Source organism: Aythya ferina (genome assembly GCF_964211825.1).
Source record: "Aythya ferina genome assembly, chromosome: 1".
NCBI classification, from domain to species: Eukaryota; Metazoa; Chordata; class Aves; order Anseriformes; family Anatidae; genus Aythya; species Aythya ferina.
Genome location: NC_140296.1, coordinates 22,224,227 through 22,239,930, shown reverse-complemented (window position 1 = coordinate 22,239,930; position 15,704 = coordinate 22,224,227). Strand labels below are relative to the sequence as shown.

The following is a 15,704-nucleotide window of genomic DNA, read 5'->3' as shown; positions in this document are numbered from 1 at the left end:
TTGAAAGGGTTTCTGTTTAAATTTGTTCTGTTTGTAACCCATTCATTTGTTTTTGGCAGGTGCTGTGTTTGCTTGTATTGCCTGTTTAGAAGTTGTGACCGGCACTATTTCCCTTTCAGTTTTTAATGTTCTCTATGCAGCTACCGTTGCATGGTTTTCAGGCTTTAGCTTCCTCTTCTCAGCAGGCTTTTGTCTAATTCCACTGGGTGCACTGTGGTGAGTACATGGCAGGAGGGTCCTTCTGGCTGCTTTTACTAGTGATTTCTGTTTTGACGTGAGTTGGAGCTGAATGGCTTAATCCATTCTCAAACTTCACTATTTTCTAATGTACTGAATGTAATTTGTGTAGCCTTCCCTTTGGTTTCCACACAATTATATATAGCTTATATACATCAGGCCTATGAAAGGTGCTCTGAGACTTGTGTGCAGGGAGCTGCTTGGAGTGGGGCAGAGCTGAGGCTAGGGTAAGATGTCTTCCACTTGGGGGACAGGACAGGACAGGAGGGAGGGAGCCCCAGCTGTGGAGAGCTGTTTTGTCTCATGAAGCTTGTGATTGCTTCTCCAAGAGCTGCTGCCAGTTGCTGTAGTTCCTGCTGCTTCTCTCTTCAACACCTACCCTCCAACACCTTGCTGGAGATTTCCCACAGTCAGTCCAGTTCGAGCCCTGATCCAGCTAGCTCCTCACAAATTCATGCTGTGAATTTGTCTCCTAATTCCCCCAAACTGAAATCTGTCCTGAATTCACTACGAGATGGATATGCTGTACCCTTGACTGCATGTGTGTGCCTTCCATTGGTTTGAGACTTACACATGCCTTCCACACAGAACTGAAGTAACAGATCGGTGTAAGGACACGAGCATAGTTTTGCAGCCCTTGTAGGTGCTGGTGGGGTTTATAAATATGACCAAACACCCAGTAAATTCAATGGAAAGCTATCTTTCCATGTCATTGGTCATGGATACATTGTGACTCAGAGCCATTGAAACCTGTAAAAGGTCTGCACTAACTTTAAGCCCTATATGAATAGACCTCTAGATGTGTTTAAAAATACTACTCTATAGTACTTGCATATAATCATATTTAATGACCATCTAGTCAGTGAAAGATCATTTTTCATGAGTATTCACAAAAGCTGAGTTCACTTTACGTTATTTGAGTATAAATTATGTCTTTTTAGGATGCTGGAACATAGATCTAAATGGCAAAAGGATCACTTCATTAAATAGATTTATATTCAGAAAAAGAAAAAAGGTTTTTATCTTAAGAGGATAGTACTTCTGCAGGAGAATTGTATCTGCAGCAGAAGCGTTTACCTTGCAGAAACACCTTACATAGCCTTTGCCTCAGTCACCTTTTATCTCTACATCAGCTGCATTTTCAGTTTTACACAGGCAGTGATTGTGCTGTAAATCTGGCACAATTCACATACTTTCAAACCTGTTCCTGCACGACCACAGTATTTTACTCAGTTTATTCAGAGAAGTTGCACAAATGGCATCTCAGAAGAAGACTAAGATAGTGGTGGATCTCAGACCTTATGGAACTGAAGGAAAGGGGCCTTGGGCTGCAAGTGGAGAATACTTTTTAGTAAGGTAATAAAAGTAGAGGAGTTCAGTTTTATGGCTGTAAGTGTTTTTGTTTTATGAAATATTAGTTTAGTTCAGTGCTGCATGGTATAAAAAAGTTTCTGTTACATCAGTATTCTCTCCTGAGAATGTCCTGAGCAAAAGTTAACAACTACTTACTATGAAATCACATCATCCTGCAATGAAAACTAGTCCATCATCATCATAAATTTAGGAAAGCTATTTATCTTTTTCTTCCATCATTATTGTCTCAAATATCCCACCCTTTCAATAACCTCTCTCTAAAACCTTTCTTCTGAGTGTGTCAGGTAATCTTACTGTTTGAGAGCAGGAATGGTATTGGTTCTAGTTTGTAATAAATAAGGCCTGGTAGTTTAGTGCTTTTCAGACAGCAGAAATGATTTCACATACTTTGAGTAATAAGGGGGAAGAAATGTTATTGCTTTTGTTTACTAAGATATGTCAGCCGCTTTGTGCTGCAGAAGATGGCTGTAACAGAACTATCGGGTGTGTTTGTTGCTGAATCAGCACGCTATACTGAAGTATCTCAGCTAAAGATATCTGTCTTATCTGTGTCTTGCAGCTGGCTTCTGTGCACAAGCTGGAATGGGGAGGACTTGGCTCTGCTTGTACCTGACGAAGTATCCAGCATAGACAGTGTTGATAGTTGAACAAAGGATTCAGCTACCTGACTTTTATCTGACATGCAGTGGCAGAGACCACGTCTTATCGAGACCACAGAGATAACACACAAGTTGCAGATGAGATCTACAACTAGCACTGAATTGGTAGCACTCTATATCCAGTCTCTTTTTAGCACTTAGATAAAACAATCTCCTGTACCTAACTATGCAAGTAGGCTGGCAATGGAGATTTTCATGCTGCTTTCAGCATGGAGAAAAAGTAAGGTAGGATGACACTCTTCCGCCACTTACCCATTCTCAAGTTTGAAAACGTCAGCTGGGGATTGTGATACATCTTCTATCGTTCTAAGTGGGGTGACAGAGATAAGTTTATCAGCCCGTTACCCAGAGGGTGTTGGCAATTCTCCTGAAGCCGCTGGAGCTCATGCCAGCTGTGCGTGCAGCCCACTGTGTACATCTGAAAAGGTCTGTCTTAACTGGGGAAGTCCACAAAACTGTCTAAAATTACTAAACCTAAAGGTACTTTTTGTTTTCTTTCTGAAAAACTGGAAGCAATACTTGTACCTGCTGTAAGGAGACTGCTCTGCAGTTAGCAAAGAATGTTTGTGCAAGTTTAATGTATGATGTGTGGACCTCGCCTGTGACTTAGTTCTTGAAATAGATTTTCATGCAGAACTGCCATACTTAGAAAATTTCCAGCTTGCAGAGTGTGAAGTTAGGCCTATGCCTACATTTTACAGAGGCCATATTGCACATTTATTTTTACATTATAAATTTCTCATTGTTTTTTATATATTAGGGACTACATACAGACAAGTCTATTTTTTGTCCCATAGATGTCTTCCAGCTAAGCTGGCTTTAATGAAGTTTTTTTTTTTTTTTTTTTTTAGTGAAAGGCTGTAATAGAATTACTTTCAGAAGATCTTTTATTATTTTTTTATTAATTAAAAAAAAATCTGAACCACATATCTAAGCATTTGCAATGAATGCAATAATTTATTAGCATTTGAATGGCATTTCTTATCTCCCAATCGCTTTACAAATGCTATTGTGAACCTCCCTCCACAATAGATACTATCCTCCCTGTTTCAGAGACAGAGAAATCAACAGAGAGGGCCACAGTGCAAATCGGTGAGAGTGCTAACCCTAGAAATCAATCTCTGTATTGATTCTTCAGCTTTTTGTTTGAGTTCTGTATGTAGAAACTAGCTGGAGCATTAGCTTCTGGAATACACAGCACAGCAGAAGTGTGAATGTAAACACCATGTTGAAGACCACAGCCATGTATTGTTTTCAGAGCGAGTTTTACAGCCAATATTGTCCTCATCCCTGAAAGTACAGGTAGGTAGTATGTGACTTTCTACTCCTACAAACGACTAGGTAGAAAAATCAAAAGAACAGTAAGTGGTTGACACTTACAGGTGGAAAATTCTAGGAAAACAACTGTGATATGGGAACTGACTTCGCTTGCACAGTGTGTGATAAAAATGAGGACAGCCATGAGGACATAGCATATGCTGTGTTATCAAAGATCTACTTACAGCCATTAATACTTGTCCCATCAAAGAATACTTCTCAGAGGTACTCTACCAACAAATATTAGCACCTCATCATGATGATGCTATTGCAGATCCTTTCTGTTTGAACAATATTGTTTCCATACTGCACATCCTGGTCACTGAGATGTTTGCAAGAGGGGTCAAATAAGGTAAATGAGAGTTTATATTATCCATTAAATTGTAGAATGGCTTAGGTTGGAAGGAGCCTTAAAGGCCACTCAGTCCTAACCCCCTGCCATGGGCAGGGACACCTCCCACCACACCAGGTTGCCCAAAGCCCCATCCAGCCTGGCCTTGAGCACCTCCAGGGATGGGGCATCCACAGCTTCTCTGGGCAGCCTGTGCCAGGGCCTCACCACCTGAATCCAGGAGAATGCTATTAAACATAGCCTGCCCTTATGTTTCTGTCCTTACGGACCAAGGCTGACGTTGCCAATTTAAGTTCATTAGCTTTTTCTAGCTAGTTTATATACTAGCCAGTAAATAAAACTGCTGAACTCTCTTCTGAGGTGTCCGAGTTGCTGATAAGTTGCTGAAATGAGCTGAGTTTTAGAATAATCACTGGGTCCAAAACATAGCAAGTAATTGTAAAGAGTTTAAGAATATACTGATGTAAGGGATTTCAGCAGGAAGACTACATTGTCATCCTTTCCTCTTCATTATGCAGTTTTGTAAGACTTCATGAAATTAACTATTTTGCACAAAATGCCTGGAAAAAGTAAAAACAAGTGAAAGGGTATATGCCCTCACTTCTTCAATGCAGACCTCTGCCAGCTCTCTACAGGTAGCAACAAAGCAAGCCAGTTCCACAGCAGCATTCAGTTTGAGGATGAGAAGGTGCACGTGCACTTTGGGAATGGCTTTGATAAGGTTTGATTTTGCTGTATGAAGTATTGGCTGTTTGCAGAATATTTCTGGTGGACACAGAATGTGAGTTCAGATCAAAGCACATCAATACAAATTGTGTTATTAAAGTGCATGGTACAAGCTGAGGAAATTAGGTACTAATGTGCTTCATATTATTAAATCAAAATCCTCCAAGTTTGTTGTAGTTGTTTTATTTCTATACAAATGCAATTATTTTGACAAATTAATAGCAAAATTCAGTCTTTTGAACTGTGTTGTATGTAGTTCTTGATATGGCTTTTGACAAATGCCCAACAGGAGGACAGGTGGAGTAATGTTATGTAAACAGAAGCAGCAGCACTATGGCATCGTCTGTTTTTGCAGTGATAACAAACAAACAGTGGTGCAGGAAGACGTGTTTCTGCTTTCCTTCAGTGCTGGGGGAGAGGCAAGGCTGCTGCCTGGAACATCAGCACCGATAGGAGGTGGGGAACTGCAGAGCAGGGGCAATGTTGCTGCCTGCCAGAAGTCAGGTCCAGGACATGGGTAGGAAGCTTGTGACAGCTTTAAGCATACTGAAAAGCACTTGGCCTCAGCCCTGTTTGACTCCCATTACTTTAACAGCATACCACATAAATTCTTAATGTGCCTCTTAAATAGACCATTTGCTTTCCAGCCTGGCTAACCCTTAAAAGCAGCTTCCTTCAGGCAGGATGAACAATGAAGTTTCCTTGCTCTGAATATGGCTCGATCTCACTGAAGATGAAGTACACTAAACCTTGAACAAAACCACCTAGAAATTAAGGCAGGCTTCCTAATATGTCCACTCTGCTTTCACTAATGAGAATCTCTACTAAATTACTTGTCTTGATGTAGTTTTGCTCAGGTGCAACGGCATCCAGCTTTCAACCTGCACCAGGAAAGGCTGACCAGCTACATATGCAGAGGCAGGGAGTTTAGAAAGTAGCAGTCCTTGAACAACTGGGCCAACTGTTTTCTGCACACCCATTCCTGGAACACTGCCAGTAGGAAGGCAGACCTGAAAATCCTCCTACGGTATCTTAAATCATCCCAGACCTGCCTAGGTAATCTCTTAGCCTTTCTGGCCTGACCCAGTTTGCTTTACAACAGCTTACTCTTGCTTTATACATAATTGCCAAGAAACTTAAGCCACTTATAAATTAGCAGCCAATCCCACTAGCCAATGAAGTATACCAGCTCATTGAAAGAACAGCAACATAAGATAGTGAGTAGGTTTGTCCTTTCATGTTAAATTTATACGTCCCATTGTTTAACTTCACTGAGGCAAAAAATACAAGTCTTAATTTCTATTTCATAGCAAAAACCTCTAATCTCTCCAACTCTCAATAGGCAATTTTAAGTTTCACTCAAATGAATATATATAAAGCAAATAAAACAACCAGTAAAGTACCTTGTGTTGTCTCACTTTTTAACTTGAAATGTTTTGCAATAAATACACAAAAAGCACTGCAAAATTTACAGGGGGATAAAACTAGAAGCTTTTGTTTGAGATTTTGGGATTGTGAAAGGAGGTTTAGAGCAACATCTCTGCAAAATTGATCTACAACAGGACACTAAGTACACTTACCACTCTTCCTAAGAATAATCAAAATCTGCTGGATAAACACATTGTTTCAGGCTCCCTGTAGATATGAGACTAGTCCTTTTGAACCACAGACTTTTTTTCCCATTACAAAAAAAAAAATGGAAGGGGCTCACCAGTGCATAGAATCAGATAACATCTGAAACAAGATAGGAAAATCTGGAAAAGATGAAGTAATATTTAAAATCCTAATCTGTAAAATTTTATAAGCTGCCTTACAGATTTATGATGCATGTGTGTGCATATATGACATCAGAATTAATTGTTATAACCTTAAGAACAACACCCACACAAGCACACCCACACCTGCCAATGGCCCACTCCTTGTTAAAAAGTTAAAGTATAGGTCTTTTCTTCCCCCTTTATTAAGGCCTGATTTTGGTAAAGCCTCAACATTTTCTGATCTAGTACCCCTGTATCTTCACATTCTTGCTGTAGCAGCTTTGTTAAGTACTGTCACAATGAAGCAGCATTCTTTATTTCTGAACACTGACATACCAGATATAGCTGTTCTTTTTGATTATGTCCCCAAATGGATTTTAAAACACTTTTTTAAACTCCAAGTGGAATTTACTTCTGGTTTCAGAAACCAGAATATCCTCTCAGAAACAGGTTAAAAACAATCCAGACCTTTAACTCCCTTCATACAGCAATACTTCCAATTCTGCACAACACTTCAATGACTCACTCATCAACTGTCACCTTAACAGGAGGGAGAAGATGTATGTAGCAGGATTCCACTGGCAGAGCAGAAGTTAAAGACCTTTAAAGTAGCGGCAAGAAAAACAAACACCACTGTGTTGCGGACAAGAGATTTTTGATTTACAAGTAATTATATTTTGGAACACAACAGTATTTATAGCAAACCTTTATTCAATACTTTAAAAAAAGTGTATGGAAGTTTTCATGAACAAAGAGTTACTCAATGGAAAACACCTTTTTTCCCCTTAAAAAGTTCTTCTGCAAGAACATCCATTAAATGCATTTACCTACAATAACCAGTTTTAAAATGCACGGGTATTTCTGGATTTCTTGTATACACAGATAGGATTTCCATAGTTAAGCTATTGTCCTGAGCAGTGTATGAAGAGACATCATTTAAACTATTTAGTTACAGGACATTTATATAATTGACAACAAGCACAGAACAATTTATAGACTTTAAACATTTAATGTGCCTCTTCATCAAGGAAGGCAAGTGATACCTGTATGACTGCTTAACACTGAGTGTCAATTTAGTAATCGTATATTTAGATCTGCAGTATAAAGACATGCACAAAACGTTTGAGGAGTAGATTTTGTTACAATAAACCAAGCTTGTATTCCATCATCATGTGTGGCTCTCCCATAACCTCACTCTGTGAAGGATCTGAAAAAAAAAAAAAAAAGTAAACAGCATTAGGCTTTTACTTTGCCACAAAGACCAACAGGAACTACAAAGATAACCATATTCAATTTTGGAATTTTTTTCATTGTAATGGTTAGTGCAAAAATTATTTGACTGATTCTTGACAGTGCTGTGTAGTGCAGGTCTGTCTAACTCATATGCCTCTGTCCAAAGCAATAATCAGATAACCAACGCACCTTCAGTGGAACACGGGTAAGAGTATTTTGTGAAGGGGTAGGGGAGAGAACAATTCAAGTAAAACCAAACATTATTACATAAGCACAACCTCCTATAGCCTGAACCTCCAGGCTGAGTTTTGTGTCTAATAAAAAGCAACTCTGGCCAAAGCTCTTCCTCAAGTGCCATACATTTTTTCAATGCAACTTAATCTGAGGTCTAGCACAGTAGGAGCTCACACTGCAGCCCTTCTGCAAGTTGGGACATACTTGTGGTTTCTCTTCTCCTGTCAAAAGGATTTTTGTGAAAAAAGGCAATGTCCTTAAGTATCTTTGAGATCTCCTCTCTATGGTTCATATTAGCCAGTATATTCAAAGGTTAGCAGGCAACATGCAGATGACACGAGACATGCCAATTACTGACAGTATGAACTTCATTTCCATATGAAAGCCAAGGCCAAAAATAAAAAAAAAGGTTGCAAGCAAATCTTGAAAGAAAAGTACCTTTCTTTGCAGGTGTACTTAACTATTTTTATTCCCCCATAACTAAGGTATCTTAATACCTTTCTGATGTTCATCCAGAGACACCAAAATTACCTAATATAGCTCCCTGTGATAAATATAGCCTTACTGTAAACAATTTTAACTAACCACTCACTCCGCAGCACTCTATAAACATGCGACAGCTTGTTACAAGCTATGGCAAATACCAAACAATTTATAGGAGCTTGGTCATCGCTCCACCCCCTGAACCACGATCACCTGAGATTCCTTCCCCTGCTCCCTGTAAATCCATTCCAGAAAATAACAACACATTTACCCTGTCTCTAGATTCCCACTTGCTCCTTCATTATTCCATTTCCTATATCCCTGTCTTTTTCCATTCTCCAATCCCACCACCTCAAAACACCCTCTGCTTCCTCTTATGTCCTTAAGTGCTGACTAGACAGAAGTCAAAGTCACTTTTTTTCCCTTTAAACTATTTTCCCTGGCTTATTCTATTTCACACGTACTGTCAGTCAGTAGCACATCATACAGCTGTTAGCTGTTGAATTAGTATGCAGTGGTGGGAGTTCCATTAGTTCAGTATCTCTTCTTATGCCTTTCTTTCTAATAATAGAACTTATAAAAGCTTTGTATCTTCATAACCTCTGCCTGCCAAAATTTGCATAAGTAGTTCAAAAATTTCTGGGGAAACAGGCATAAAATGTAAGCTACACATTAAAATACATAGTCTTCTACTCCTTAATAAAGCCAGCCCAAAAGCAAACAGATTTATTTAGTATTTCAGAATAATTTCCACACAGGTAGCAGCTGAACTACATCTATTCCTCCTTCCCCTGGTGCTTCTTTACCTCTGGGAATTCAATTTTTATTTGCATTTTGCATGTTTAAAAGTTCTTATACCCTAGAGGCAAAGAACTTCACAGTTCCCAAATTTTGCCTTTAAATGTTTCTATAACATTAAAGCAAAGTATTTACCATTAAGAATATCCTCGAAACCAATGCATTCATCATTTCCCCTTAGAGTATCCACTGCCATGTTTGAGCTGTGAAGAAAGGGGAGACGCTGGGCCTGTAGAAAGACAACAAGAGTTAAAGTTTTTGCAAAACTGAAATTGAGATTTTTGGATTTCTGCCTGAAGTGACTGAGAAAAGAGACAGTCACCTCTGTCTGACCACAATGATGAAATAAGAACTACTGGCACACATCAATATCAAAACCTATCCACCATCACTGTCTTGTGTTTTTATCACTATTTTGAAAACAGCCTTTTACTTGATTTGTAGATTTCACTGCAGTGCAGCTACTAGTAGTCAAAAAAGTTGGTTCTGTCCCCTTCCTTCATCTGTTCCCACACAGCTGGCAAGAGTCTCTGCAACACATCTACAGCCTGCAAGGTCAGTCTCCAAAACTGACTCCAATGTTTGGAAACCACATTTTATTTCCCATGTCTGACAAGTCAGAAACACAATGAAAGAACTATACCAATTTTCATACCTAATCATAATCCTCCTTACAATTAAACTAAATCTATTTCTCATATCCCCTACAGAGTTTTTAAGCTTTAAGTCCACTCCCTGTTACTTTCAAGCCTATTTTCTGTGCCCTTCACCTACAGTATTACAACAAAATCAAGTGGTTACATACAACATTCAGACTAAGTCTTCAGAGAATGGCAGATCTGTCCTCACAACTGCATTTATTACTAGTGGTACAACTAATAAAGAGACCTCGGTTATACCAGGAATGCATTTTACAAACAGAAGCATCACGTAACTATCTCTTTATACAAAAAATATTAAGATTTCCATAATACCCTATAGTACAATTGTCAGAAGTTCAAATACACATACTATGTATTCCCTTAAATTTTAGGTGAAAGGTGAAATTATACCAAAAGGGAGCTTATATATATCTAACATGATACATAAAAGCCAGCAGTGAACAATGTTCTAACCACCATATTGCCCCCCATCATCCCCAGAAACGCCCCTGGAGACACTTTCAATATCCTTGTCCTCACCTGTCTCGCTTTCTACCATGTGCTAACATCAATTAGAAAAATAATGTTCTCACAAGAGAGCAACATTGAGATCAAGGGACGTTTTCTTACATTCTGTTTGCCTTTTGCATCTTCAGGACAAGAAGTTTCTACCAAGTTTCACGTCACTCACTGCGGTTCAGCAGCAACTGATCCGCAGGAAGGAAGTATAAAATTAGTCCTAGTCACTTAGAGAAACAATTCATAATAGCTTGACTACCTCCAACAAGCCCCAAAAAAGTTCACTAGGATCACTGAGATCTCTGTGTATCCTAAGGGACAAAATCAGCTACCATCCACTTACTCTCCAACCTAGGAAATAAGAAGGAAGAGGAGGCAGCCCCAGCTTCCCAATTAAAAGTTAAAACCTGTGAACTTATCTCTCTGTAGACCTTCCCTGATCTTACAAGAACAGCTGCAGAATAATAATGACAAATTTTCTGCTTCAGTTTTCACATAACCTCTATATCCACTCCTACATCACTACCTGCTTCAGACCCTTAAGGTCTCCTTTCTCTACAGATGCAGAAATTGCTTCTTATGAAGGTCTCATGCTCCACACAGGGGAGTACTAATTTTAGAATTAATACTCAATTCCTCCTGCTTTTCTCTGAAGGCTTACAAGAAAGCTCATCCACAGAAAATCCAGAGTGCTAAACACTTAACCACACAAAAAAGAACAGCAGCTGAAAGCCTTTAGCATCTTGACTGATCTGGACATTATGAATTGCAAAAGTTGCTTTTAAACAAAAGCAGTTACATTAAAACCTCTTTTGGAAACAAAGCGGTTGTATTTCAAGACACAAAGACATCTTTCCAGATAAAAACTCCTCCAATATTTTTAAGTTATATCAGTTAGATAAAAAAGCCTACCTGTTTCACTGCTCTGAGTTCCATCTGCAGCTTTAAAGGTGCATGGAGTCCTTGAATATTTCTCAGCGTGGCAAAGTTTGTTTTATCTTGATTTAACTGGAACTATCACAAACAACATTTTTTAGAAATAACTACTTTCAAGTACAATTATAGAACAGATTTGTGACATCCTTCTTAAATGAACATGCTTATGACATTTACATGTAAAAATCAGGGATACCATCACATAGAACTGAAATGCACATGGAAGGTAGCAATGCACTAACATCTGTTTTATAAAGCTAAAATTGAGTTTTGCTAGATTTGATTATAAATCAGAAGTGGCAATTTTATTTTTGTTATTTTTAAGTATCAGGACATGTAACTCCACCAAGTGGTGGAGTTGAGCATTACTTTGCTACAATATTACAAGCATAGAATCTAGTAATTTAGTGAAAAGTATTTATGGGTTCACGGTCTGAAAGCCTAGAAATGAAGGTATGTGGCAAAACTAAAGACAAAACAGGAGGATCAGCTTTCCAGATGTGAAAGGAGTGCCTAACTACCTAACTACAGAGGCAGCAAACACAGCCTTTAAAAGGCTACACCTTACTGGGTAAACCACAACTTGGAAGCCCACCTACAAACTTGAAGAGTCACAAGTGGGAGGTTAAAACTTTATTTAAGTTGCCAACAATGTTACTTCCATACATAAAGTGTTACTGTTGCTAACCACCTTCATTTTGTTAAAAGCAAGGCTTTGCTCTTCACTTGCTGCTGCATCAAGCAGCCCCATCAACCACATTGCTAATTTAAAATCCCTAAGTAGTTAAGGGTGAAGGAGACTCCATGTAACACTGTACTTACATTTTTTTCCGACAACTCCAGGGGGTGGCTGGGCAACAACTCACTTCTCACACTTGTAAAGCTAGAAATGCAAGGAAGATTTGAACTTCAAAAACTTAATCAGGATACCAATTTAAGTTGCATTCCAAAGTAACCCCAGATACAAGTATCAATCCTCAGAGACACAAGACACGGGACTGATACCGTCTGAACTATTAAAAAGAATTAATGCTTGATGGTGAAAAAGCAAATAAGAGCTATTTACAGCACTACCAGAAGACCAAAAAAAATGTTAAATTTCAGACATATTTTTTCCTTAGGTTTTAAGTTCAACAAAATAGAGCAACAGTTGTTCTTGTCTCCCTTCAGAAAGGGAAAGCCATTAACAAATGACAACTGTATAGGTTTAGTTATGTCCCAGCTACATATCTGATTTTAGAAGTCTCCAAGCTTTTGCAGCTGAAATACATGGTGTGTTTTAGGCATACTTAGATTAATTTTTATATCAGCGCTGAAATTAACCACTTCATGCACTGCTACAGGGCACTTTTATACATGTATATTACAACTATATTTCATCAGTATTTCATACTGATTAACATTTGGACATCACTTTTCTAAAAAGGAGCAAACGGGTGGAAATCCATTAATACTACCTAGATGTCAAAGTGATGTTTAACAGAAATTTTAAGATTGAAGGACCATCTAACTAAACACACAGGCTTCAGGCTATGGCATATGAAATACACCTGCCAAGAACCTTCTTTAAAAAACAGAAGTTTAGTACACGCTTTCTTCCTTTATCTGAAGTTCAACATCAGCTATAGCACAATTTAACAACAATAAGCAAAGCGTACCCTCTGCGCAGAAGATCATGACCTTCAAATGAGCCAGAAGCTGAAAAATCAGTAATTGGGATACTGTCCTTCAACAGAGAAGCAGCTCCTCTGGAATCCTGGAACACAAAGTGAGGATTACTTTAATAGAACCAGCTGCCTTTTGCATATGCTCTTAAGACCTGGTAAATGAAACAAATTGCTAAAAGGCTTCCCAAACTACTCACACACAAGCCTTAGACTTCACAGTCCCTTTACAAAAAACTTGCAGTAAGTTCTTTCAGAGAGTCTAATGACAGCTGAAGGTAATGATGAAAAGTTTGGGGGTTCTGGTTAAAACAGAATTTCGCAACTACCCCTTGTTTGTTCCCACCGTGGGCTGTGAGGATGAAAAGGAAGATGGAAGGTCACGCTCAGCTGATGGAGCAGAGCTCTGAGCATTCATTTACTTCAGTATGGACACAATCGTGTAAGATCTGAGTACAGACAAATGGTTTAAGGCTCACATATAAAGAGGAAGGTGTGCTCAATCATTCCGGTATGTTAGTTCATCGAAAGAACAAAGATGAAAGAGTAACTTGTAGCAGAAGATGAGAACACCACACCACAGATATACAACGTAAGGCCATCTTAACCTACACTGCAAACTTAAAGACAGCCTGTCTGCTTTTACTGAGGTGATTTTCCGATTGTTCACACAACGTGCCTCAGCGAGAAAGCAACGAATAATAGCCAATAACCTAATAGTTGTTAGAAAATCCCTAAACAGCGGTTATAATATGCATAAATACACATGGACTTGGGGTGCGGGTTGACGAGAAGCTCGACACGAGCCACCAATATGCAATTACAGCCCAGAATGCCACCCGGGCTGCACCAACAGCAGCGTGGTCAGGAGGCTGAAGGAGGGGATTGTCCCCCTCTGCTCTGCGAGGCCCCCCCCGGAACCCCAGACCCCTCAGGAGGGCTGGCTTCCCCCCCAGGAGCCAGCCCCGAGGCCCCACCAAGGCCGCGCCGCCCCCATGACTCAGCACAGCCCCACCACCCCCCAGCGGGGCAGCCCGAGGGCCGGGGCAGGCCTTGAGGCGCCCTCCATCCCCTCATGGAAAGGAACTGAGGCGGCGGCGCCACCCCCGGCCCCTTCCCCCCGCTCCCGGTGCCGCCGCCCCGCCCGCCCGCCGCGCTCACCATCTTGGCTCCCCGCTCCCGGCCACTTCCGCCTCCTCCCCCCCGCCACTTCCGCCCCGCCCCGTCACGCGCGCGGGGAGGGCTGGGGGGCGGGGCCTCGTGGAAGGGGGGCGTGGTCTCAGAGATGGGGCGGGGCTGCTGATGGCGGCCGGTGGGGGGGCTGCCATGATGGGGGCCGCCATTATAGGGGAGGCATTGGGGTGGCCATTAGATGTGTGGCCACTAGATGTATGGCCATGCCGGGCCATTAGGCGCTGTGAGGGGCGAGTGCTCCCTGTTTCTCCCCTGTATGGCCATTTTCTGGGTCCCTCCAGCCCTGCTGCCATGAGATCACACCAAGGCGGCGATGCTTGATGTGATGCTGATGGGGAAATATGGCCTCAGGGGAGACCCCTGGGGGGCAGCACAAGATGAATGTGGGGTGTCAGGGTGTGCTGCCCACCCCGGGCAGCCCTCAGTTAACCGCTGCACCAAAAGAGTTTTGAGAACTTCAATAAAGGCTGCTGTGTTAGTGGGCGTTAATAGCCACAATAACAATATGGTAACTCCCTTAATGTTAACTTCTACTTAAAGAAGTCTAAAAGGCTTCCTGGAAGCCATAAAGGTTGCCACAGGTTTTGCTGCAAGGCTCCAGATGTACACCTGGCCTATCTATTTTACTTATTTCTTCTGGGACTTGTAGTTCACTGAAGGCCTTTACAGTTTTACCCCAAATTGACGTGGCACTAAAAATTTCATACGTGACAATTAAACATTACATTGTGTACACACAAAAGAATGATATCAACAAGAGAACATTATATATGTTTCCATGGCACGCAGCTTTGCATAATAGTTACTCGGATATGCATACCCTTTAAACTCTATTTTCCTCTTGAGCAAAATCAGATCACCACTTAGAAAAAAACACGATCAAAGTTCTGGCCCTTTGTGTTAAGGTCTGAGGCTGAAAGCACAGACTTCAAAAGAATGGGAATGGAGGTTTGGGCTTTTTTAAATCAATTTTAGGAAAATGGGTACCACAAAGGTTTCTCTGATCTTATAATGGGTACTCAGATATTGTGGTGCTGGATTCATTATTATAGAACAGAAGTGAATACAGAAAAACAAGTCAAGTTCCTGTTTAACTGCAGCGTACAGAAAAGCTAGGTTTGTCACTAAATGTATTTATTTATTGACTGAGTTTGTTGATCAGGATATGACTAGAGATGAAACATTTAACTTTCAAAGTCATTCTTGCAGGACACAGACAGGATACAGTCACTCCATGTACATTTTTGACATCACTGCAATCCAGTCGAGGCTGCATAACATAAAAGAGCGTACATTGCAAGAAAGATCTGGTTTTCCTTTAAAGACAGGCTTTCACGCTAGGGAAAACTTCCAGACATAAACACAAATCATGCACATATTTTCTCATCAAATTATCAAGTATTTCAGATTTGAGGAATGCTTCTTTTAATGAACCTTACAGTGAGTATCTCAACAGCGGATGGCTGTAGTAGTATCTCATTCCTATCTGTGGCTCTGCTGCAACTTAACACGAGTTACATGAGCGATTGTCAGGCTGACCAAGCCTTTGATGAAAAAAAAAAAAGAGCGTGTGGTGAATG

At 40.3% G+C, this 15,704-nt stretch overlaps 2 protein-coding genes across 8 annotated transcripts in view; one reads left to right on the top strand and one right to left on the bottom strand.

Annotated features, from left to right (window-relative positions):
• The window catches only part of SLC46A3 (solute carrier family 46 member 3), a 44,085-nt gene that overhangs the window by 8,574 nt on the left and 19,807 nt on the right, over window positions 1–15,704 (top strand). For 5 of the 7 annotated variants that reach the window (XR_014697513.1, XR_014697514.1, XR_014697515.1 and 2 more), the window contains exons 5-6: window positions 60–216; window positions 2,171–2,696. Coding sequence is in view for 1 of the 7 variants with exons in the window: in XM_084534330.1 (XP_084390456.1) it covers window positions 60–216; window positions 2,171–2,258 (245 nt within the window). In the remaining 6 variants the exon portion in view is untranslated. Of the gene's footprint in view, window positions 1–59; window positions 217–2,170; window positions 6,068–15,704 lie in introns of those variants that run through there. The other 2 variants (XR_014697518.1, XM_084534330.1) reach the window with 2 other exon arrangements.
• Window positions 7,116–14,170, bottom strand: POMP (proteasome maturation protein). Its single transcript, XM_084534367.1, has 6 exons — window positions 14,092–14,170; window positions 12,925–13,022; window positions 12,089–12,149; window positions 11,243–11,344; window positions 9,306–9,399; window positions 7,116–7,629 (listed from the first exon to the last, which is right to left on the bottom strand). The coding sequence occupies exons 1-6, from the start codon at window positions 14,092–14,094 to the stop codon at window positions 7,562–7,564; spliced, it is 426 nt and encodes a 141-aa protein (XP_084390493.1). The 5' UTR covers window positions 14,095–14,170; the 3' UTR covers window positions 7,116–7,561.